Raw genomic sequence first — 25270 nt, 5'->3', positions numbered from 1 at the left:
AGCCTATTTGCATTAATTTATTTAATAAATATTATTTTCAAATTGGGGTTGGTTTTGGGGTTTAGTTGGATTTTTAAATATTATTTAATTTGTATTTCAATTATATTTAAAAAAAGTTTTCGTGTCCCTGGTTGCAATTAAAAAGTGGAATCTATTCGAACAGCTGATTCTTTATTTACCATTCTTTTTTACCATTATTTACCCGCCATGGAGTTCGCACTTAATTTAAAAATGTTTGAAAATGATAATTTCTCCCACGCTTTTAAAGTATGGATGGAGAAGCGGAAATTGGATTTGGAGCAAGGGAAGGTAAACATGAGCAGTAACCTAAACTTCATCATCGAAGGCGATGAACCTTTTTTCATCGCTTTCGATGAGTTTCACATGAAACATATTCAAGTAAGCAATAATACAATAATAATATAATAATATAATAAATAATAATAACATTTTTATTTTTCAGAATGCGCCTGAAAGTTTCCATGGGTGGAAAATATTTGCAATTGCGGCGTCCAATTTAAATGGACACCTGCAAATCATTCATTTGAAATCTGTAAGTGTAAAATGTACACAAATTAAATTAATTTATTAAAATAATTATTCTTATTTTCAGATGTCGAGTGGGATAGGGAAACTGGGTTCCGTCGCCATCAAGGATAGTGTGGAAGAAGTCCTAAATTTAATAAATAATTTGCGCTTAAAAAACAAATTGGCCGGCGCGGTGGCGGACAAATGCCCATCAAATCAGGAGGCAATAGCCTTCCTTCAACAAAAACAGGTGCCGGTCTTGTATGATCTACATCATTTTTGTGGAACCATACTAAGATTAGGTCATGTAGATACAATTTTAACACACCTGTATCTAGATGTTTCATTTTCGAAACATAATTATGTTTCATATATAACAAAATTTAAAAGGTTAGTCGAGGACAACGTCCCACAGGATTTGAAGGATCGATACATAGATGAGGCAAGTTTTAATAAAAATGTTATAAAGAAATATTTAATAATACTTTTAACTTTTCAGTTGCTCAGCTTGGAATCCTTTGTGAGGAACGTGTTCCAGGTATATCCAGATAGGAGCACGATTTTAAAATGGTTGAATTCGAACCATTTCGAAAGAGTGGGCGCTTTGCTAGTTAGCAAAACCCATGTCAGAGTGGAAGAAGGATTCCAGCAAAACCCTTGTTAACCCACAAAAGGCCATTCAATTCGTGGCGATATTGGCCACTATCATTGTGCAGTTGATGCACAAAAATTTAAAAAACATGTAAGCATTCATGTACATATTTTATAAAATTTAAATAACTAATATATATAATTTGTAGGCGTGTTGGACTGTCACAGTTCTATTGCTCAGAGGAGGATACTATTGAATCCGAAGCAGGACCCTCTAAAAGAGCCAAAATGGATTAGTAAATATTCATTTACTATAAAATCTGTTCTAGTTTTAATTTAATAAATAGTTTAATGTTTCAACTTAAAATATACTTTTTAAAGTTGATTTCTTACTTTTTATAAATCAAAATGGTTGTATCTTATACATCACATAATTATATACGTATTTTGTAGTATTCTGTTTCAGAATCGGTTCCATGGGTCTAAATAAGTTTATATATCTTTGATATACGATACAAAACATTCTACAGATACATTTTACATTTATATTTTACAGATACATTCCCAATGAAATATAATCCGAGCATTCCGTTTACTTCAAACGTACCCGAACTTACCTGCACTTCCAAGGTTAAAAAAAAATGGCTGAGATATTAAGCAGAACAAATTATAATTATTTTGTATATATTTTTTTTTAAATTTCCTGGGGGATCCCCTTCAAAATGCTTGCAGGGACAATATGGCCCCCAGCAATAGCTATATCTTGGCCAATTTCCATCCGATTCTTGAGCGGAATACCTTAAACGATTTTTGGATCGATTCTCCATCAATCTGCATCAAAAACTGAGAACAAAATATTTTAAAGATATTTTGTAAAATTTCCTAGGGGATCCCCTTCAAAAAGCAAGAAACCACAATATGGCCCCCAGCAATAGCCATATCTTGGCCAATATCCAACCGATTCTTGAGCGGAATACCTTAAACGATTTTTGGATCGATTCTCCATCAATCTGCATCAAAATCTGAGAACAAAATATTTTTTTTTATACATATATGTATATTTTGTTAAATTTTCTGAGTGCTGGCCGTCAGAAAGTATGGAACTACATAAAAGGACAAAAGTACCTTTAGATTGGTGTATCGTTCCAATTTTCATCCGATTCTTGAGCGGACAGCCAGATATTCTTTAATATAACCGCACATATAATATTTGTTTTCATATATGAGGAAATAGGGATTGTCTTTTTAAACTGTCTGGACTGTTTTAAAGAACGAGAGCTACCAGAAGATTAAACTTTTTAATGCCTTTTACAAGTTTATATCTAATTTTCAATAAAATAAAGAGGATTGCCTTTAATACGCATGTTTATCTAACATACATATATCTATAAGGATATAATATAGATGCACCTGTAAACCCTTCATGTTATGGACTATGTATCAGATGCTTAAAAAAATGTAAAATTGCCTTGCTACCTAGTTGGAAATTGCTTTAAAAAACTTTCTTGTTTTTGTTAAAAATGTTTTAACTTTTGGCACATATTTTAAAAAATGTGTTTCTTTTTAATTTATTATTTATTATATTTATTTTTTTGTAAAACTAAATTTTACTATTTGCCCTTTTTCTGCTCTTTCATAGAACATATACTAGCCATATCTGCCGACTGCGCCAAATGACGCCTGCACTCGCTATATAGAGATCAGCCGGAGCGCCTCTGTGCCCGCGGTAGTCCCTCCATCCTAGTCATCCGACCAACTAGACGAGAGGATTTTGGCATAAACCATTTTCCGCGGACGCCTGAGTTTTCTCAGTTGCCAGAGAGTTGTGGAGCAGTCAAGTACGCGGAACAAATAGCCCGGTAAATAGCGTAACGATCGACCAATATCCTAAGAATTTGTGCATCCAATTTGCAAGTAATTCGCCATCGAATAAGTGAAAGCTGAATTTCAATTTGCCAAGAATTTCCGCCCCCCTTAAAACACATTGTTGTGCGAAAGTTACGAAATTACATTACATTTTCTTCGGTGATTGTCGTCGAGTGGTTCAGCCTCCCAAAAAATTTGCGGCCAGAGCCAGGCGAACTGCCTATAAATAACCCAGGCAAAGGGTGAAACAAATTTTGATGTGTACTCGCAAATCAAAAGATCACAGGAAAAAAAGTATACAGAAAATAAACAAAAATTTTGCATAATTTATCCGAGCTCTTGGGTGCAGTGTGGCATTAAATAGCTATTTTAATTAACTGACTGCAATCGGACTGCGAGGCAGGCAACAAGTAATTAATTAATGGCTTTTGTTTTCGTGCTAATTTATTTGTAGAGTGTCTACACAGAATCAATTAATAACATGGGTAATTATGTGTAGTCTGCCGCTTTTAACCTAGATTTAGAATAGTGGCTGTGTAATGCAACAGAAATTAGTGTATAGATTTAAGCAAATAAATGCTTAAACAGTTTCATAAATTTTATATATTAAAATATAAAAGATCCACCCCAAAATGCCTCTCAAGCAACGCCATAAATCTTTTTTTTGCAATTACTTAAAAGTAATAAACCACAAGCTGACTAATTGGAAAAGCCTTTCAGATGCTGCTCTTTTATGAATGAATGCTTGCTAAAAATATAGTATATTTTAGGCGCCTACGATACTCTCACTGTGACACAAACCGGCGCCGACTGCCTTCATAGAGATAGAACTAGTAGAATCCCGGACCCGGATCCAAAAATACACACACATTTACACCAGAGTGTACAGATCCCATCCATAAGTTAGCCAAGTTCCCATTACCACAATGGATAATTGGAATGTTTTGGCAGCCCAGACATCATCCCAAGCCATTGGACGCGACGACCCCGGTGCGGCGGGAAAGACGCGACTGGTGAGTATATAAGATATATAAATATTTAGTAAACAAAACATTGGCAGCCGACAGATCGCTTATATATATTTAAATTTTGGCAAGCAACGTGCGTGCTTATATACAAACTCTTGTAGGCACAGAGAAAAATAATGTTACATTTTAAAACTAAATATTAAATGACTGAAGAGTCTGAAGAAATAAATATCACTCATACGACATGTATGACGAGCTGCGGGGTGCAACTTCTTATCATACAAGAAATATCCTTCATGTATCTTTTTAGTAATTTATTTTATATATGCAGTTGTATTTTAATGCATTGCGTAAACAAAACAAATCAGCGTTGTAAATATTTGTGTATAGCCCCCGCCAGGTGGGTGGGTGGTTGAGAGAGTGCGTGAGTGGTGCGGTGGTGGCATCCACCAAACAGCTGTTGCATCCGAGACAGATCTCAGCCACTGCTCTCAGACTCATTCTACTGATCGTTACTAGCCCTCGTCTATAAATAGGCACCTGGTTCTCTTGAGTCGATTGCCTGGCGGGTCTTTTGGAGATTCCGATGTCGATGCTGACGAGATTCCTCTGCTCGCAGTAGCGCGAAAGTAGCTCAGTCCGACGGATATTCCTCTGGCAGACCAGTCCACGCGTGGTGTTCCTCTGTTTATATCTATATTTTATATAAGCAAGTGCTTATCCCTCTATATACGCACATATCGGTCAAGGAATGGATATTTCCACGGATATTTGGGGTCAACTGGCGGTCGAGGCCTCGCAGGTTTACCTTTCGGATGGCACAGTTCGCAGTCCCTTTGCCGATACGGTACGAGTTCTTGTAAAAAAAATGGACTTAAATAGGGTATTACTTCCTCTCTGTCCCAGAAAAAAAGGCTGGGAGAGAAAGTGCTTCGAAATGAGTGCTTTTATACACAGAAAATAATTGTTGAGAATCTTGTGATGTATAATTTCTCTCTGTCCCAAAAATCAACAAGTTAGTGGCATCTTCTTATTCCAATAAAAAATATAGAAATTAGGGAAATATATAAATCCTGCTCCAGAAAAAGGGTCCTAAAATAATGAAATATGGAAGACCACGAAACTTTGAGTTTAGTTTTCAAAATTTTAGAATTCTAATACCTTTTCTAAAAACGTTTAAAATTAATTTAACAACTATAATTATCTAAATATATATTTTTTCTGGTGTAATTAAAATATTTTCGTTACCCGCAGACCATTGAGAAGCTGCCCGACAAGGTGCTGCTGCACATCTTCTCGTATCTGTCGCACCGCGAGATTTGCCGCCTGGCCCGGATTTGTCGCCGATGGCGACAGATCGCCTACGACACTCGCCTCTGGAAGAATGTGTCCCTGCGGCCAGAGGTCTCCGGTTTGCATGTCGGCTCCTTGGAGATGCTCCTCCAGCTGATATCCGTCAGGTTTGGACCTACCCTGCGGTATATTGAACTTCCCATTGAACTGATCACACACACGGTGCTCCATGAGCTCTCCGCCAAGTGCCCCAATCTCACCCACATGCTGTTGGACTTTTCCACAGGTAGGTCTTACTTATTCCAAAATAAAAATATATTTTAATTTATATTTATTTTTCTCATGAAGCTATGCAGCTTCATGATTTCAGCGAAATGCAGGCTTTCCCCACCAAGCTCCGGTACATGTGCATCTGCCTGTCGGAGGTGATCTTCATGGAGGGCTTCATGCGCAAGATCTACAACTTCATCAATGGCCTGGAGGTGCTCCATCTGATCGGCACGTATGAGAAGTGCGAGGAGGAGGAGGAGGAGATCTATGAGGTCATCAATGTGCACAAACTCAAGTCCGCCACACCCAATCTTCGCGTGATTAATCTCTATGGCATCAATTTCATCGATGACTCGCACATCGACGCCTTCAGCTCCAACTGCATCCAGCTGGAATGCTTGGCGGTTAATTTTTGCAACAAAGTCACTGGCTCCACTTTGAAGACCCTTATCCAGAGATCCAAGCGGCTCACCTGCCTCCTGATGAATGGAACCAGTCTGAAGTCCGAGTTTGTGATGCAGGCCGAGTGGGACAAGTGTGCCCTGCAGGAGCTCGACATCACGGCCACGGATCTGTCCACCGAGTGCCTGGTGGACATGCTGACCCGTATACCCAGCTTGAAGTTCCTATCCGCTGGACAGATCAATGGTTTCAATGACAGCGTCCTTAAGCAGTGGGTGGAGTCGGGAGTTACTCGGTGGGTTAAGAATATTCTTTCAAGGACGAATCTTTATTAATGATTTTTTTAGATCCCTCATCTCATTGGATCTGGACTCCTCGGACAACATCACGGATGAGGGTCTGCTGAAGTTCCTACAACGTCAGGGCCATCAATTGAGTGCCTGCTGTCTCTCCGGAATGCCCCACATTACGGACCAACTTTGGATGAGCATTTTGCCGCTGCTCGGAAACTGCAAGTAAGTCAAACTTTTTATACCTGATTGGAGTCTTATTTTAATAAAATATATACCTTCAGGATCATTGTGATGGGCACTGCGGAGAAACTGGGTGTAAACATCCATGTGGATCAGCTTATGGACACCATTGCCTCGAACTGCGGCAACTTGGAGCGACTGGAGTTGCGCTGGGACCCGGACAATCTTCGTTTCTCGGACAAAAGCCAAAAAGCCATTGATATTCTACGTGTTAAGTGTCTCAAGCTGCGGTGCATGGTCCTCAGGTGAGTTGGAGACAAAGTCCTATCAACAAAACTCATATTAATTTGATAATTTTGATTTCCCAGCGATGGTCGCTACTACGAGACGGTTAAAGCCAACTTCGAGCGAGCTGATCGTATTACCGTGGTCCGAACCACCACCTGCTGTCGGGTGTCACCTTATCACTTGCTCCGCAACTACAATGATTTAATTTTCAACTGAAATGGATATTCGGAAGCAACAGGCAGTGTTTCAATGTTAAGAATATTGTTTTAGAAACTCTTGGAAATGTATAAACTCTAAAATGATTAACTTATTAATGAAACACACTGCTGTTAATGTTAATATTCTTGTTATCCCACCCAAGTGACTCTAGTCAAAAGGCTACACAATTGTTTCTGTGTGTTTTCGCTTAAATTAGACTGTTTTTTGTTGTTTTCTGTATTTTCCGCTTCTTTCGTTTAATTACATTAAATCTAAATAAACGTACATAGGTAATTTAAATAAAAACAAAACAAGGATCTGCTTATTCAAGTTATTTTTACATTACAAAATTATACAACGTAAGGTATTTTTTTCATTTTTTCATCAGTTGATTTCGAGTTTTTTTGTTTTTGTTTTTGTTTTTAACTAGTTTTTACTTGGTAACTTGATTAAATCATTTTCAGACTTCACCACATTCATTTTTTGTTTTGTTTTAAATCTGCTGATGGTTTTTTTTTTACACTGTTTCATCCGCGGTAAACTTAGGCCTACATTTTTTTGTGTCTGTTTCAACATTTTTGGATCAACTTTTTACCATAAACTTAACGTACATAGATCTCTGGTTCAATTATCTCTCCATCTTATGGTTCAGCGAGCTATTATATGCATGGTATATAATTTAAATAAGCATGGCTGCGTGTGTTATATGTATATACGTGGATGTCTATGTCTGTGCCAATGAGGACCGACCGAAGGTGTGCGTGGGTTCGGGTGTCTGGCTGTGTGGTAGGAAAAGATTGCTCTTTAGAGGAATAGAGAAACCCTTGTTGCTAAAAAGAATTCGCATTTTTACATAAGTACACTAACACACAGAACATATCCAAGTGATAAGATAAAGAAAATATAGAAGGTACGCGGATTGCATCTTCCAGCTGCTCACTGCTGGTCCTGCGACATCCGGAACATGTGCGTCGTATTGCTGGCCGCCGCCGTGGCGACCGCAGCAGCTGAAGTAGCCGTTGGTGGAGGTGGCTGGGTGGATGCCGTGATGTAGCTGGAACTGCTGGTGCTGGCACTGACATTGCTCGTTCCTCCCGAGGCCGCCAGTGGCCATGTTTCCGAGACAGCCTGTGGCTGCTCCACCACATTAGAAGTGGCTGCATCGGCTCCGCCCGCCACTGCGGCGCTCGAGGTGTTGGCAGCTTCTGGCGCATCCCCAAGTACTCGTTCAGGTGACCGACGAGGAGCTCCGGCATTATTTCCATCCTAAAGTGATTGAAGAAACCATAACACTCATTCTCATATGGCAGCAATGTGTACTCACGTCTCTGGGATAAATACGAAGAGGCTGTTCAGCTTGAGCCGCAGGTGCTGGTTCCGCTTCCGGTGTACTTTCCTCCGCCTTGTCCGTATACATCATAATCTCGTGGCACAGGGGGCAGCGGTCCTGCACATACAGCCATTTGCGCAGGCACACGCCATGGAAGAAGTGGCGGCATCTTGTAATCTTAGCAGAGTACATTTCCTGCAAAGTCACAACAATCATTGAAAGTGTTTTTAAAAGCTTTTTGAAGAACTCTCACCTGGTAGCAAATGGCGCAAACATCATCGAAGGCTTGCAACTGAGCTGGAGTTGCCTCCGGCAGGGCCGAGATCTTGTGGACCGCCGATCGCCGCTTCATGAAGACCGACCAACCTGCTCTGGCCTCGCACCATATGTTAAAGTAGGCATGGATGCACATCATGATCGCTCTGATGGCGCCGCCTGTAGCATTTTGGGCTATCAAGTTATAGTTATCGATACACAAAATCAACCAAATAAAAATATTACATGCACACTGAACATAAAAGCTGGACGCTCACAATGGATTTAAGCTCCGGATTTGATGAGAACAAGTTCCAATGAAATTCGATTGGCGACAATGGATTCGACTGCTCATGTGTTAATGTAACTGGACGAGGACGCTCTCTGCACTTACCCGACTCGAAGATCAGTATCCAAGCGCCGTTAATAAACAGTAGGATGCCAAAGCAGAATTCCACCGAGTTGCCGAAAGCCCGCACATAGTAAAGGTAATCGTCAAGTTTCTCCCAGAAGAACTGGCGGCGAGCATCCAGCAGGAAGAGCGTGTAAGTAGCTAGCGATACAAGCACCTGCAAGGCAATAGGACATTTAAAAGAAAAGCAACTCAGCTCATTTGAGAACTTACCTTCACGATTACTTCAACAGAGAATGCGGTAACCGCCAGCAACCAGGTGGAAATGGATCTCTGGGTCCAGAGGTAGTACAGCAGGGACAAGGGCATCACCACGAGAAAAGCGCACACAGAGAGGGCACGGACATGACGCTTTCGGGAGGGATTCCGAGCTGCACTCAGAGACATCAGAATGGGTGAGACAATGTTATGCAGGAAGTGCAGCAGGGCGGTCATCAGCAAGCACAGATTGCGGCATAGGCGCACGAACCGCTTATCCGGCGACAGCGAGGTAAGTCCAGTTTGCAGAGCGAGGATGTAGAAGAGTACCGCAGACACTGTGCCCAATGATTTCTCCTCATCGGTGTCGTAGGTGAGTAGATACCATTGAAAGCCCCGTCCAATATAGTGGCATATCATCGAGATGACACCTGTCATTCCCAGGACTGCGGTCAGAGTCTCGCAGCCGTCGACTAAAAGCTTCTCAGTCGCTGCCATAAACTCCAATGGTTGTTCCGACTCCGCGGTGACCAAAGCATAGCCGCCTTGAATTATCCTGAAAGAAGTGATATTAAGTACTTGGTGTCATTGGTTGGCAGAGCTCCTAAACTCACCTAATTGTCCAGAATACCCTCAGGACGTTGGGTACATTTAAGCGTTGCCATTCGTTTTCGATGAGAGCGGAGAGGCCGAAGTTGGACACAAAGTTCATCGCATACTGATACCCATTGTAAACGGTGCGACTGGCCTCCATGGCACTGTGCATCAGGGTGATCTTGGTGAGGATAATGGGCGTAAAGCCGGCCACCACCGGCAGGTGTTGGATTACTTTCGGCGACAGTGGCAGCATCGCTACCATAATGGGACTAGCAAATATGATTGGCATGGACTTCTGGAGCATCTCGAATCTGGGGCCCAGGTGAATGTAGGCAAACAGCATTCCCATAAACCACTGGGCCACAAGATGAGGCGCCAGCGACATGACCACCCCTCCAGAGTCTAACAGTCGCGTCGTATTGAGCGATATGAGATCTTCTAAAATGCAGGGACTCTTCTCCATCAGGGCCAGAGCGCTCACGTTGGACCAGTAGGAGAGGAAGGTCAGGCCGAGCGAGGTGAGGAACATGTAGACCATTACCAGGTGACGGGTCCACAGCATGAAGATGCAAGCGGCGGAAAGGAAACCTGCAAAACCATGAAATTTGTGAGTCAACTACGTGTTTTAAAGTCAAAGGGTTCAAAGTCTGGGCGATAAGCGACCATTGGATTTAGATTGTTTCGTCAGCGGTTCGCAGAATGAACTTGATGGTATGTTTTATTTTTTTCATTTATACGTACATTCGTACTATTTTTTAATAGAATCTAGCTTCTAACAGAATTGTGCTCTACCAGAATAGAATCTATATTTATTCTAATAAATATAAAATCAGGAAAGCTCGAGTTCAAAGAATAAATATTATAAACAATGTTTGATTGGCTTTAGGTCGTAAATAAATAAAAATAATCAGGTATGTTATTTCCTAGTATTTCTTATTACATTTGTAGGCTATTCTAAGTACCACTCCGCCTAGTTATTGATTAGATTTAGGACCTAGGACCATTTGTCCTTATCTCTAAGTAGTGGCAAGTAAAAAGTGCCAACTAAATCTTGCCTTTTGATAAAAGGCTCCTCATACATCGAGGTTCAATCGTGATTTGCGAAAACAAATGTATCTGCTGAATTGCAATAACGTCCACGTCAGGTCCAATGGACGCAGCTCATGTACTATATTTGCTCTGGGCCAAGTCACTTCTTACAAATCGAACCGCTTCCACTCGGCGTCGAGCAGCCGTGACCGGAGCTGACCCCTTCTGAACTCACCGAACAGGCAGATGACGAACTTGACCGTTGTGATGCTGAGCATGGCGGAGAGCGTCTCGTCGTGTGCCAGCTCATCCATCAGGTTGTTGAATCCTGAGCTGAGCATTCCATGTGACTGCGCGTTTCGGGAGGCATTCTCTATGGACTGCTCCAGGGCGGCTTGTGCCACACCGCCAGCCGCTGTGACCTGGTCAGCTGCCTCGCCCAGGCCAAAGAAGGCCTTGATTGTGGCGAAGGCGTCCTGGCTGGTGTCGACAGAGCTGAGGGATGGACTTTCCGTTGGCAGGGATTCGGACGAGGCGGTGGCACTGTCAGATGGAATGGACTTATCCGGGTAGAGGCGTGTGGGCAGACCCATGCCAATCTTGAGAATTTCATCGATGACCATCACCGGTGGCACGCGCATCATCACGTCCACCAGCCCGAGCACCTTCGTCCGCATGGACATGGCTATTTGGCTATGGCTTCACCAGGTTCTGGGTGCTGTTCTCGGCTCCTGCTCCTGCTCCTGCGCCTCGGGTTCCTGGCTCCTCCGCCTCCTGTTCCTGCACCTGTTCGTCCTCCTCCGGATATGGCGAGCAAATCCAATCTTTTGCTGATTCCGCGTGACTCTGCACTATTTCCAACTCGTTTGGAATTCCAATCACTTTTCAATATCTGGGTCCACGCATTTGGAGCGTTTGTTTGCGCTGCTGTTGAGTTTTGTGGCCTTCGTCTTGGATTTTTCGATTTCGCAAAAAAAGAATCTCACAGTGAATGCGCAGCTGTGTGAGGGCTTTTGCGAGTGTGTGGGGGTCTGTGTGTCAGTGTGTGTGTGTGTGTGTAGGAAAATATTAAATTGAAAGGTAAAGGTAGAGGTAAAAGGCAGGCTGGCCAGGTGGTATTGTTTTTCGCTATTTTTTTTTCGTCTTTCTCGTGTCCCGAATTCGTTGGGTTAGCGATCGGTTGCTTCGTAGCCAGACTTTTCCTTTGATTTTGCCCGAACTTTACACTTTTCACAATTTTGTTTTTCTCCTCTACTTCTCCTCCCCTTCTTCGCGTGCGATAGGCGCAACCAGTGTTGCACAATGTGTTTACTTCGCTAGCGATGACACGTTTTTTAAGCGGCTGGGCCGACTGTTAACCGGTTCGAGTGCAATTGGCGCGAAATTCAAACTAAACCGGCTGATGTTCCAACAATTTTGGTGGGGGGGAAATTGAATTACGCTCATTGGGTGGTGCGGCGTATTGTGTGCGTGTCGGGCAATGGTACTGGAAATTTAAATCAAAACAGCTTAAAATTTACTTTTTGATTGATCAAGCGAGACCTACTAAAGAATTATGGGCATAAAAAATATTTATTGGGAGTGGAACTTTTATAAAGTAAAAAAAAATTACTTTAAAAATACATTATTTGAACAATGTTTGAAACTATAAAAAGAAATATTTTAATACCCCAAAAGAAAGCCAAAAAGTTCAAAGCTTCTAGCTAAGAACTCAAAACCTACTTCCGTTCCTCGTATTGTATAAAATGCCCGCAGTTCCTAGTTCTATCAAAGGTTCCCCGGTATAAATATTTTCTGCATTCTTTCAAATGTGCCCAATTCCAATCCGTATCCGCAGACCCCAAGTCATTTATTTACGTGCATTTCCTCAAATGCTCGGCCATTAACTCTTGCCATTTTGAACCTTAATTGTTGTTGTTCCTACTTGTTTGTGCCACATAACCCCCGACCAGAGTCCTCCATCCCTTCCGCCTTAATTTCCCTATGCAAATGCACAAATTGAGGCAACAGCAATGCAGTCCGGTCCGTTCAGCTCCGTTTTGGTCTCGTACCCAAACGCAACACACTCGTAATTATGCGCAATTGTTTAGCGTTTAGCTCGGAAAGTTCAACTAACATAATTGATTTTTCATGCCGCGCCACAAGAATTTTAAACAAACTGCCCAGGTCATAACAAACAACCATTCGCAAGTCGGGAAATGCATGATTTTATTCTGTATTTAAAGAATAGGAAAAGGTATCAAAATATTTTGTTTGTAAAATGCCGGAAAGAGTTTTAGAAACTTTTTTTTTAATATGTCATGGACAGAAGGTTTTTTACAAGTTATTTAGAATAAATTCTTGATCATTTTTTATAGTAAACTTTCTTAAGAGTATCTAATATTCATTTCACAGGACAACACGTTCCTTATCCTCCATTCACCTATTTTAGGTCCTTGCTAATTTGCATAGCTTTTACGAGTTTTTGGGACAACGATTCGTGTTGCATACTTGAGGGGGCAGCAAATTGCACAAATTACGTTGAACCGAGATTATTTTTTTTGTTGATTTTAGTGGAAGCTCGCTAACAGTTAACACACCCAAAGACAAGCGGAGGATACCAAATATGGGCCTCATATATTTAATGTAATCAGTGTAATTGTCATTGCCGGTGAGCCCGGGGACCAGGACCTCGATATGGAAGCTGCTCCCGAACCGATCTGATTGGATCCTCTCTCTTTGCGGGTCTCACGCATGGCAATTGTATAATTTATCGCTCCAGTTCTAATCGGCAGCTGTCAGCCGGACAGCTGACCAGGCTCGGAATCGGAATCGGACTTGTAGACGGAGTCAGAGTCGGAAGGCTGCTGGCCGATCTCGGGGGAACGATTTAATTCGCTGGCCATATAAGTCGGAAATTTGTACGTTGATTAACGCGCCAATCGTTTTACACAACAACGTACAAAGTGTCGATGGTCTCGATGTCGTTCAGGCTCCATATTCCCCCTTCTGGTTTTCCTCCTTTTGACTGCTGTGGCTACGATCGCAGTTTCATTTTCCCCCATTTATGTGTGATTTCATTACACTTGGAGGTGCACAGGAAAAAATGTTGAAGCTTTAAATATATTTTAGGATTTCTGCCTCTTAAGAGATAATGTCATTTAAACAAAATATCTCTATTAGCAAAATAATTTAATCCAATTTATGATCTGGAAAATATACTCTTTTTCTTTCTGTGCTTCCAGGAGCAGGACCTATATGCGATCATGTGAACCAGTGCAATGCGTTCCCAGCATGATTACCACTTTCAGATAGCCGGTGGATAGGAATAGGCAGTTAGGCAGCTGGAAACCTGCTGGGACGCCAAATGAATTAGCTGCCGTTAACGCTGCCAATGGGGCTCTCTGGAGATGTGGCTTTCGGCCAATAAATACCTTTTCCACTAATTAAATTAAATAAATTAAAATAAGTAAATCCAGAAAACCGATTGTTTTAAATCTTTGATTGTATAACTAATTTTTATACATAAAAATGTAGATAAATGGTGATTATCATGATTTAAATCTTTATAAAATGCACTAAGTCTTTATTAAATTCATCATATAATATTATAATATTGCCCCAAAAAAAGACATTCAAACTAAAAATATTCGCACTTAATCATATTCCAAAAATACTCGACTTCTTCCCATTTCCTTTTCCGTTTTCCCTTTGATTTAATTGGATGTCTTCGAAATTTGGAGGTTGTCATAATTGTCTTGCTGCGGAACTGGCTCGTATGTTATATTGAAATGGTTTTGGCCTGGTCCAGGGGCTGGCCCCAAAAACGACGGTCCAATTATCTTTTGCATTCGGCGAATAATTAGGAGCTTGATTGACATGCGGGATAAGGAGACATACACTTGGAATGCCATAGCAAATTATCGAACGGCTACTGTGCTGGGCCTGATCCACAAAAATCAAAGGCCGTAACGACAGCGAGGCGAGGCTAAGGATCGGGATTCGGATCGGAGGTATGGGGCTGAATTTGAGGACGACAACGACGCCTTCCATTTATTGGCTGTTGCTGCGCCTTTGTCTGCACATAGAGTGGTAATCTGATGCGGGGCAAGATAGGGAGGCCTCTCCAAAACAATGACCAGACCGCGGTCTGGGATGGAAACCCGTTTGTGGCAGCCCAGCAATTACAATATGTTTAACTACGTCAGCGCCTTATCTGCAGCTCCAAGGACTTGCACCGAGAGAAAATGTGCAGTATTCTCTTGGGTAAAGAATAAAGTTAACAAAGTATTTCTCCATAATTCAAATTTTCTTTTTCTCCAGTGTAGGCGTGGACATTTTGGGAGTCACTCCCTTGGCCCGCCAGAATTTCCCCCGGACCATGTCAGCGATTAATCCAGCCGACTGGCTCCTGCTGGCCCATCAAGCCGCTTGTTAGGCTTGGACTCGGATTGGGATGAGGATGGGGATCGAATCGGATGGGATGGGATCGCATTCGAACGGAGTCGAACGGAGCCGCCTCATCATCGATTGTGTTATCGATGGCGTTGCCGGCTTCAGCCTCCGTTTTGGGACTCGACCGGGCCCGGAATCTCATTTGCGATTAAGTTCTTATGGCCACTGTGCACATTTCGTGGAAAGTTGGCCAGCAGATCTTTATTGTTCGATTGGTTTATTTATAATAATTAGGTGCGCTGTCCCAGCGACTTTGTTTTGCCAGCACGAAGTGCTCCTCCTTTGTATTTTATTTTATTTTTATTTGTATTTTTCTCTTCTTCTTTTTTTTGATTTTATTTTGTAGTTCACCTTATCGACCGTGGCTGGCCCATAAATTCTTTAAGCTCGCACCTTTTTATTGTGCGCACTCACACACACTGCCTCGTGGATTCTGGCCTGGCTTTTTGCAGATTGCAATCGCAGGTTGCGCATGCGCGAGGCGAGGACCCACAGAAAAACACAGAGGAGCCACAGAAGAGAACCAGCTACGGAACCTGCACCACCGGTAGCACCGCCACCACCGGGCGGAGCGCGTTCCTTTGGTAAATTGCTCACATTAGCAGGTTGTACGACTTATTAAGTAAGCACAATTTGCGTGGTCGCCGCCCCAAAAACAAAAAAAAAAGGAAAAACGAAGCGAGTGAATAAAACAAGGATGGGATCCAGAAATAATGGGCAGCCGTTAAAGGTGGCGACCAGGAGCCGCCTAGCCCGACAAGTGATTGTTTTATAATTGCAATCGCAATTGCAGTTCGATCCGCTAAATTGGCCCCGAGGTGGATTCACTGTTGTGGGCTGGTCGGCGAAATTGGCAATCCATTTGAATGAATAATTGCTCAATTATAGCCACACCACATCGCCGAAGTGCCTAACGAGTCACACTTGCTGGGCGGAAAATTGTTTTGGAAATTTGTCGGACTGCAGTCAGCATGGGTGCGAGTAAAACTTAATTGGAGCAGGCTGTAACGAAGTGGTTGTCGGCCAAGCTGGTAGTTTTATTCTCCATCAGGTAAGTAAACAAAGGGATCTTGTTGAGCTTATAAGAGGGGGATTACTTTCGGGAGTAATTGGATTTTTTCGGTCTTTTTTAAGGGTATACTTTATACATATTTCGGGCTAGGTTGTTATTGAAAATTAAATAATTTTAATTTAATAAGTTATATTTTAATCAAATACTATTTATGGGTTTTTCAAGTCTTTAATTTAAACATTTTTATTTCTGCTGTAAGGAAAGTTAAATCTCTTGGCTGTTAAACCGCAGATTGTTGCATATTTGAATTACATTTTTATGCATTCAAGCCTCTGTAGAAAGAAGGCCAATGCGAATTGAATACGAAATATTTTCGGATCGGGCGATTTAAGCACTCAGATTAGCCAAAGTCAGAAAAGCGCGACAAAAATGGCGCTAAGCCCGTGGAGAGACAATAAGAGACAGGCGATACTGGGTACGGTAGCTGGATGGCATTAGGGTGAAATCGAGAAATGAAACTGGACCAGTTTAAGCGGAAGCAGCCTATGGCTTGTGATGAGGATGGAGCTCTGGACCTGGATCTTGGATCTTCGCTGGGACGGCAACCGCTGTCTGCGGGCACGTAAGAAATTTCATACTAATTGGCATAAATACCAAGTGTTGGGGAGAGAGACGTTGCTCGCTTTGGCCCGACGACACTGACAGACTGACGAACTGACAAACTGACGGACTGACATTGAGCTGCAGCAAAAAATTGTAATACAGTCTGGCTTTAATAGATAGAACTGTATGAAATGTGAAATGTTATAATTATTAGATCCATAATTTTATGAGAAGTACATATTTACTAAGCCCTATTTTAGAGAATAAAGTTTTTTTCAAGTAACATTGAATTTTCAGATCTCTTAAAGGAACTTTAGAAACTTGTATTAAAATAAATGATTAAACTATTAAAATATAAAAAGTTATTTGCAAGGTTTTTTATTATTAAGTTCAAAGAATCTATAATTTGGAGTGTAAAAGGAATCATTAACAGTTCTTAAAACTAAAGAATAATTAAATGTAAAAAATAATAACGAAATAAAAAAGATTTTAACACGTTATATAAAAAGGTTTTATAAAGTTATAATAATTTATAGAGTGGAAATAATACGTTTAGCTGTTGATAAAATACAAGTTTTGAAAAGTTTTACTCTCTTAATAATATCACGAAATGTTTTATATCAAATTGTTATTGATTAGAAAATAAAATTAATAAAAATGTTGAATTTTTCACTATATGAATGCTTTACTGTACATAAAAACCGAAAGATAGAGGCAAACGCTTGTCGATGAGATCTTCACCTTGGCAATCATTAATCGTCTGCCAGCGACATAATATCGATGATGGAGCTGTGTCTCCTCCAGTGTGTCCTCTCTCTATGCCAGTTTTTGTTTTTATTTTCATTTGATTTGGTTTTATTGTACGTTGTATTTCCTTCGTTTGCTCCGCTAGTTGGCCGCGTGCAATGCTGGAATGCTCATCGAACCAATTGAAATTGCTGTGACAACAATAAAAATTCAACTTTGGGCCTCTTTTTGTCGATGTTGCTGCCTGTGCTGGCCGATGTTGCTGCCGTCCCACTCTGGTTGATGTTGCTGTTGCTGTTGCCGTTGATGTTGCTGCTTTTGCTGCTGCTGCTGTTGTTGGATTGCCATTGCCGTTGTTGTCAGTCTGGTTGACTGACTGACAATTAGACGTTGCTAAAATGTTGACTGATCAAGCGATTTGTAGCTGTAAATTCATCTCTATTTCGCTCTGCAGCGAGAGTTCATGTCTGCCTTTGCTGTTTTAGCTGCTTGGGAATGTTGCTGCTGGTTTGTGTCTCTTCTCCGCCCCCCATACCACTCCTTGAAGTTGCCACCCTCCCTTGGCCAACCCCCTCCCGGCACTCTTTTTTATTGCCTTTGTCTGTTGTCCTGGCCAGGCGGCTACTTGTCGCTGTTAAAATCCAATTAATCGAACAATTTACTTTGGTGCGTTTAGCGATGGTGTTGCTATTGCCCGGCTATCTCGGATGGATGGTGTTGATTTCTTGCATTCGCAATTGATAGCTGTTATTTTGAATAATTGACGCAAATTTACATAATTTAAATATTAAGTTGGCTCTTATTCAATTTTATACTTTAGTTTATTGAATCCATATATTATGCATATATGTAGTGAGTTTTATAAAAAGATTAGGGTCTGGAAATCTTATATGTACTATAATTTTCCATCCATTCTCTTAACCAGCACTGACCTAACCCTTTCCCCTGTACATTTTGCTAACGATCTGTAAGTGTTAAGACATAAATTACCAACCGCCTGAAACATGACAGGCCAACAAAATGTGGACTCTGCCTCTCGGCCTCCAAAACAAATGGGCGGCCACCCTTTTGGCTGGCAACCGAGCATGATTAGTGTCAATTTTTGTCACTTTAATAGCCTCGTTTATGCGCCTTTAGACTGCGGCCCGTTCGGCTGCATTAAAAAAGGAAGTGTGCCCTATAAAATAGGCCAAAAAAGGCCGCCCCAATGCAGCGCGACGTTTTCATTAATAGACGCTCGAATATCAAAGTGAAAAACTTCAGAGTCATGCCGCAGAGTCTGCTGCTGCTGCTGCTGCTTCTACTGCCTGAAACTGCCATAGCCCGCCCCATTAAACCACAAAATTTATTGCGCCAACTAAAACGAAATCTCAGCATCTGACATCCCAAAACGTTGTCAGAGAAATGGAGTTGGAGTTCGGGTTCGGGAACAACTTAATTCAAGTGTTGTCACTTTGTCGTGTTCCATAAATGCTGAAAACGCTGCTCATTAATTTTCAAGTGTAACTTTTATTAGGTATTTAAATGCGTGCGAGCATCAGGCCAATGGCAACATGCCGCATCCCATAAATTCGACGGCCGAGTGCATCTTTTTATGCCACTTCACATATAGAGCACATATACCCCGAGATCCAGTAAGTATGTATATTCGGCTTCCAGCATCCAGCCACATGTTGCAGCCATCCCAGCCAGCGTGTCGCACATACTTGAGATTGCATTAGTCGGTTTCGCACCACTCCCTTCCACTCAGGAAAAATATCAAATAGGGGGAAAAAGTCCAAGGGGAGCTAAGAGTGATCAATGCCACCTCATCTGCCCGTTCACAACCCATTCCATTAATAATCCATAACGCCAGAAGATCATACAATAGAGATGGAAAAATTATTTTTTCTTTAGTTTTTTATTTTCAGATAAATTATTATAATAAATTTTAAATATATATTTTTTTTAGTTATAGTAAATATAATAAGTAGTAGTAAGTAATATATACCTTTTCAAAGTTAGCTTATTTGGCTTATTTTCAAAAGTAAGAAAAATAATATTAAATATTTATAAATTCTGTTTTAGAAATAACGTAATTTTATTAGTCAACTTACCTCTAAAAAACCATGTTCCTCTCTAGTTGCCACCCACGAAAAAGGCATCCAAACTATCCGAACTAATGTCGATAAATCAAGAGCGGCAGCTAGCATATAGGAGACACCTCCACTTCAAAACAGATCCCGATCCCTACTCCAGAACTCGGGTGAAATATGGTGGCTGCTAATGCTTTTAATGAAACAACGTAATTATGTATTAGGAGGGGACATTTAAAGCACCCTACTTATGGAAACTCCGGGTCGAGGAGCACATTAATTATCCGCCGGAGAGCGGAAAAGTGAAAGTACTGGGGGTTGGGGTGAAAAAAAAAATAAAACCGAGAAACAAAAGCAAACAGTCCCAAGACAAAGACAAATACAAATGTTTGGTGGTAAGTGATGTGCATATGACATTATGTATTAAAAGGATTTTGTGTGTTTTACATACTAACCACATATTCCATAATCAAAGGGGCCGCCACTGTGGGGTGGGGGAGTAAAAAATACATTTAAGATGAATCTGCTTATTGAATCATTCGCCAATTAAGCGAAGCAGTTAGCTGAAAACAGCAGGCACTTGCCACGCCCCCAAAATGAGGCAGAGGGGTTATGCTTGAACTCATCTGAACTCGAGCGAGAAGGCGACGAGTGGAGCACTCCGTCCGCCTTTCGGTCTCAGCCCCCGCGGCGTTTGTCATTCGCTTAGATAACATTGTCATTAATCGTTCGCAATTAATTATCGGCTCTGGCCGGGCTTTATTTTAAAGTAGTTATTATTATAACGAACTGTCAACACCTACTTATACATACAAGCCAACAAGTGAGGCTAGTGGAGCAGCTCCCCATTATTTTATACTCTTTTGTCTCTGTATCTGTGGTTCAGTGATGCTTATTTGGCTGATTTTTTAAGATTTATAAATGGTTTTTAGTAGTTCAGCATTAAAATATTAAATATTAATTTTAAGAGAAGTATAAGTAATTTTTTTAAGGATTAATACTATATTTCTTAATTACTTTTCTTTATTTGTAAAACTTCCGTGAAGAAATATCGTAAAAATAATCATTATTATTACATATATTTGTTTGAAGATATACGATTTTTTTTTTAGTTTTTAATCCTTATTTAATTCTTTTTTATTTTTTATACTGCCAACACTAATACCCCTCTCTCATTTGGGTGGTCGGTCCATTTGACTGACGGTGGCCCGCCTCGAAAAGCCAGAAAACCCGTTTGTCCCGCTCCTCGATCCCGGCATGTGTAAATGTATGTTAATTTGCCGATCGTTAAATACGAAAATTTGTTGATTTTATTGTCAGTTGGTTTTTTCTTGGCTTTTGTCTTTTGCATCTTTAATTGGTTAACCATATGGTTTCGATCTGATTTGTTTACGTTAACCTGTAACTTTGGTTTTACTTCTTGTGTGGGGTTGTTAAATTAGCGTTTTATCTGGCGCGCATTAAGGCTTAATTGTGTGGTTTATCAGTGGCTATAGCTAGTTGTGAGGTTTTACATTTCATTTTATCAATTAGTGTATATAACATTATTTTGGAGAATTTTTGAAACCTGATTGCCATTAAAATCCTTTCTATTTGGCCATGTTCTTCTACTTTGTTGCAACAAAATATCATCAGCTTGGCCGATACTCCCCCGACGCCAAAAAACATTGGCACAATTGGAATTTAATGGAGTCAATTTGGTGTTTGGTGATGCATAAACTGGCCAAGAGCAACGCTGCGGTGCGAGCTGAGCTGGATGCAAAGAGTTCCTCCTGACACTGCTCCTGTTGCTCCTTTCGGCCGTCTGCTAACAATGCAGATCAAGAGATGAGCGCGTCCATTTCGGTCTGCGGATCGGCCATTGTTTCATTTGGCATGTTGTGGAGTTTTAGGAGTTCACTAAAAAGACAAATGTGGTGTGCGGATGCGGATGCGGGGGCCGTAAGCGGAAACTTTCGGTTAGCGATCCAGTAAGCCAAGTCAACAAGCCAGCAGCTAGCCAGTCAGCGCGTGTTAGTTCCACTCGTTAAGGATTTACGAGCAATTTTTATCACTTTGAGGATCGCTGACAAATCCGGCAACAACAACAACAACAGCAACCTCAACAGTATCTTGCAACAATGCACTGCAATGCAACATGCGCATAATAATGGCAAGTTGTCCACCATACACTCTCAGATATACATATATATATACAGATATATATTGGAGTATGGCTACATCCTACGTTCAGCTAGAGGACAGGAAGCTCGCCTGTCTCATCGTTGTCGCTGATGTGGCCAAAAGTGGCCAATAAAACCCAAGCGACGATGTCACCAACTGCAAATGCAACTGCAACATCACCAGCCGAAGCAGAAGCAGAAGCAGAAGCAGAAGCTGCAGCAACGATGACGACGAATTATAGCAAAGTAATCGCAGTGGACTAAAGCCATTGTCCATTTAAACAATACTCTAAATGAAAATATATATTACATTTTTCATTAAGTTTGTAATACAAAAATAAAGAATATATGGTAGATAAGAAATACCATTTACTTATAAAGTAAGTTATGGGAAAACAAACTACTTAGTAAATATTTATTAAGTTTAATAAAGAGTATTTAATTCATGGTACTAAACTCTTCTCTGACTCCTTTTCCCTTACTTATTTATTTCACATCCTTTCCTTTTTTTGCCTTTTGACCACTATTTCTTTGGCCAATATTGTTGGCGGCTTTTGGCGTTGATTTCCCTTCCAATTTATGTGACATATTGATTTTAAATTGATGATAGTCTATTTTGCGTTGGCCAGCCATCGGATGAGCGAACAAAACCGAACGAAACCAATTTATTTTAGCCATTTTAAATTGGCATTTTTGCTGTGCGTTCGCAGTGCACTGGTAGTTGTGATGTTGTGGCCACAAACTGGGCCTATATGACTTCATCAGCCCATTGTCGGGGCAGACGAGTTGGCTGGGAATCGAATCGAATGCGAACGAGAACGCGAATGGGACTTCGAATCCTATATCCCATTCATAGGTGCACATTTAAATGCAAATTTAATTCAATTAATGATGCATCAAATGCAGTCAATGCCTAATTGCCATGCGATGATCGTCGTCAATGGCTGTTCCCTGTCTACTGTATGCTGTCTCCTTTGGCTTTTTTGGTTTTTGCCAACCGTTTTTCTATTGCTCATCCTGAAGGATTCGCAGGCAGCGCAGTGGAAGCAGCCGCAGCAGCTGCTGCAGCTTGACAATATTGATGATTTAGTAGTTGGTGCCGTTTTGTTGTCGTGCCTGTGGCACCATAGGCGTAATTAGACAAGCATTGTGCAAAAGCGTTAATTAAAAACCGCAAAAAGACACAGCAGCCACAGTGGCAGTTGCCATTTTTCCACCGACTATTGATTGCCAGCTGCGTCAGCGCCATGACTCCACTCTGACACTCAGAAATAAAATAATTTTGAAGATTTTAAAAAAGGGTTGCCTCTAATGAGAATGTTTTTAAAGTTAATGGAGTTCTTTCCGAAAGTTTTGAGTAAAAAATTAAGAGTGCTACGTAGTACTTATTTCTCCTCAAAAAACAAAGTTAAATCATCTTCCAATCATATTCTGCATTCTAGTTTCTTCAAGTGCACTAGCTCTGTGTGTGCCTTCGTAATGAGCCCGAGCATAGATTGCGTAAGCTCTCTGCGGATGCATCTGCTCCATGTCCACATTTCCCAGTCCTCAGGTTCCCCAATACCCAATCCCCAGGCTCCAAGTCCCCAGTCCCCATTAAATATCCAACGACCAGCAGCAGGGGTTGGCGCTGCTGCAATCAGCTAATAATTTCCTTTTAAATGATCTCGCTTCGATGCTGCATGAATGGAGGCTTCATGCGTATTTATGAGCCCAGCGATTCCCATTCCAATTCCGATTCCTGTCCCTGCCCTGTCCTGTCTGCCCAGTGTTGAGTGCCTAAGTTTTTGGATTGATTTTGACGCGAAATGATGGTGTTATGGGAAAGCCAAATGAGTATGGGAACATAAGTAGTCTCAAAAAGACTTTAAAAAAGTATTGAGTATGATGGCGTTAAAGGTGGGACATTCTTGTGGATAATATATTGGTATGAGAAATATTTTAAAGTTGGGAAAGTAACTATAGTTCAGAAGGTATAGTAAGTATATAGATAAACATTTTGAATAAAATATATGAAAAATGATGGAAAGAATGAGGGTGTTTCTTACATATTGGGATGTCTTTGGCAATATCCTTAAAATATTAGGAAATGGAGTTCTTCTACACGACCCACAGAATTCTATATCTATTTGAAATCATTATTAGAAACTTAATTATTATAAACGAATCAATCTTACTCTGCCACAACTATCAAACCTCTTTTATAGTTTTTGATATACAAATTTCACAATTTAGAGAGTGACTTGTTCCTGAGAATAGAATCAAATTGAAATACTAGGGACAGTTTTTGGAAGAATCATGTCATTGCTAAGAATGTCTAAGGATGCTACCAAGCTTCTCCTTTCCCGTGGCCATGTGGTCCCATCCCAGTGGTTTCGGGAGCAGAGAACACTGCCAGTTTATGATTTCAAGTGTCCATATCCGCCCAAATGGGGCTACTCTCCCTTTGGACGAGATCAGAAGACTTGGGCGGAATGGACTGTGGCAAGATTGGATGACTTGTTGAACTGGGGCCGCAAAGGTTCGATTTGGCCCATGACCTTTGGCCTGGCCTGCTGTGCTGTGGAAATGATGCACATCGCCGCTCCTAGATACGACATGGATCGCTATGGAGTGGTTTTCCGCGCCTCTCCCCGTCAGGCGGATTGCATGATTGTGGCCGGAACACTGACCAATAAAATGGCTCCGGCTATGAGGAAAGTCTACGACCAAATGCCGGAACCGCGATGGGTCATCTCGATGGGGAGTTGTGCCAACGGAGGGGGCTATTATCACTACTCCTACTCGGTGGTGCGTGGCTGTGATCGGATTGTTCCGGTGGACATATACGTTCCGGGCTGCCCGCCCACCGCCGAGGCTCTCATGTATGGAATATTGCAGCTGCAAAAGAAAATTAAGCGAATGCGAACCATCCAGATGTGGTACAGAAAATAGATGTATTACATTATTTTAACGAAAGTCAATAAAGTATTAGAGAATATATTCAAAAATGTTTACCTCCATGAAATCGTATCACCTTCTTCTATATAGTGTCGTGGTCTTTCTTAGTCCTGCCGCAGATCATTGGTTAATCCACTAATCCCAAAACAAAGTCAAGGAGTTAAGCGCATCAGTTCCAGGATGTGCAGATAATCCTTTTTTCCTGACTGAAAAGTCGCCTAGTCAGCGAAATAGGGCTCGTGCTCACCTGCACTTGAAGAGGATCAGTTGTTGGTTTCAGTTACAGATACACGATCCTTACAAAAGTATGGAAGTCCTTCAGACAATGTCCAGAGACAATAAACACTTCTGGCGGCACTCAAGTGTCGATGAAATATGAAGGGTTCTTGAAACATATGAAAGGATTTCGTTGTTTGTCTGCGGACAAAAACCGAAAATCCTTTTTGCGAATTTGCCGACTCGGAGCACTTGAACTTGATGGGAACATCATTAAATCCTCGCTCTCTCACTATTTTCGAGTGCGGCGAGTGCATTAAATTGCAGGACAACGGGCGCATTAGTGTAATCCATGTGCGACACACCCACAAAACTGGAAATTC

General features: G+C 41.3%; 4 protein-coding genes across 6 annotated transcripts; 3 read left to right on the top strand and 1 right to left on the bottom strand.

The window, feature by feature from the left end:
* The first annotated feature begins 203 nt into the window (after positions 1 to 203).
* LOC116656604 lies at positions 204 to 1486 on the top strand. Its single transcript, XM_044714320.1, has 5 exons — positions 204 to 399; positions 464 to 553; positions 614 to 970; positions 1028 to 1270; positions 1329 to 1486. The coding sequence occupies exons 1-4, from the start codon at positions 208 to 210 to the stop codon at positions 1190 to 1192; spliced, it is 804 nt and encodes a 267-aa protein (XP_044570255.1). The 5' UTR covers positions 204 to 207; the 3' UTR covers positions 1193 to 1270; positions 1329 to 1486.
* A 1427-nt stretch (positions 1487 to 2913) lies between these two features.
* Positions 2914 to 7386, top strand: LOC6505989 (F-box/LRR-repeat protein fbxl-1). 2 transcript variants are annotated; one of them, XM_001964704.4, is made up of 7 exons: positions 2914 to 2978; positions 3756 to 3998; positions 5208 to 5532; positions 5595 to 6213; positions 6266 to 6433; positions 6493 to 6696; positions 6760 to 7386. In XM_001964704.4, the coding sequence occupies exons 2-7, from the start codon at positions 3912 to 3914 to the stop codon at positions 6893 to 6895; spliced, it is 1539 nt and encodes a 512-aa protein (XP_001964740.1). In that variant the 5' UTR covers positions 2914 to 2978; positions 3756 to 3911; the 3' UTR covers positions 6896 to 7386. The 2 variants fall into 2 exon arrangements, with proteins under 2 accessions (XP_001964740.1, XP_014760871.1); XM_014905385.3 differs by lacking the exons at positions 2914 to 2978; positions 3756 to 3998 and adding an exon at positions 4594 to 4800.
* A 294-nt stretch (positions 7387 to 7680) lies between these two features.
* LOC6505535 (protein TRC8 homolog) lies at positions 7681 to 12198 on the bottom strand. Of its 2 annotated transcripts, none has more exons than XM_014905212.3 (7): positions 10934 to 12198; positions 9687 to 10257; positions 9088 to 9628; positions 8857 to 9031; positions 8461 to 8657; positions 8202 to 8402; positions 7681 to 8143 (listed from the first exon to the last, which is right to left on the bottom strand). In XM_014905212.3, the coding sequence occupies exons 1-7, from the start codon at positions 11379 to 11381 to the stop codon at positions 7814 to 7816; spliced, it is 2463 nt and encodes an 820-aa protein (XP_014760698.1). In that variant the 5' UTR covers positions 11382 to 12198; the 3' UTR covers positions 7681 to 7813. The 2 variants fall into 2 exon arrangements, with proteins under 2 accessions (XP_014760698.1, XP_001964741.1); XM_001964705.4 differs by having other exon boundaries at positions 8461 to 8642.
* Positions 12199 to 23885: 11687 nt separating this feature from the next.
* On the top strand, positions 23886 to 24713 carry LOC6505992 (NADH-quinone oxidoreductase subunit B 2). The gene has a single exon (XM_001964708.4). It carries the CDS (start codon positions 24030 to 24032, stop codon positions 24663 to 24665), a length of 636 nt encoding a protein of 211 aa, XP_001964744.1. The 5' UTR covers positions 23886 to 24029; the 3' UTR covers positions 24666 to 24713.
* Positions 24714 to 25270: the final 557 nt, after the last annotated feature.

This window comes from Drosophila ananassae, chromosome 2L, assembly GCF_017639315.1.
Source record: "Drosophila ananassae strain 14024-0371.13 chromosome 2L, ASM1763931v2, whole genome shotgun sequence".
Taxonomy (NCBI): Eukaryota; Metazoa; Arthropoda; class Insecta; order Diptera; family Drosophilidae; genus Drosophila; species Drosophila ananassae.
This window is presented reverse-complemented; position numbering and strand designations above follow the sequence as displayed.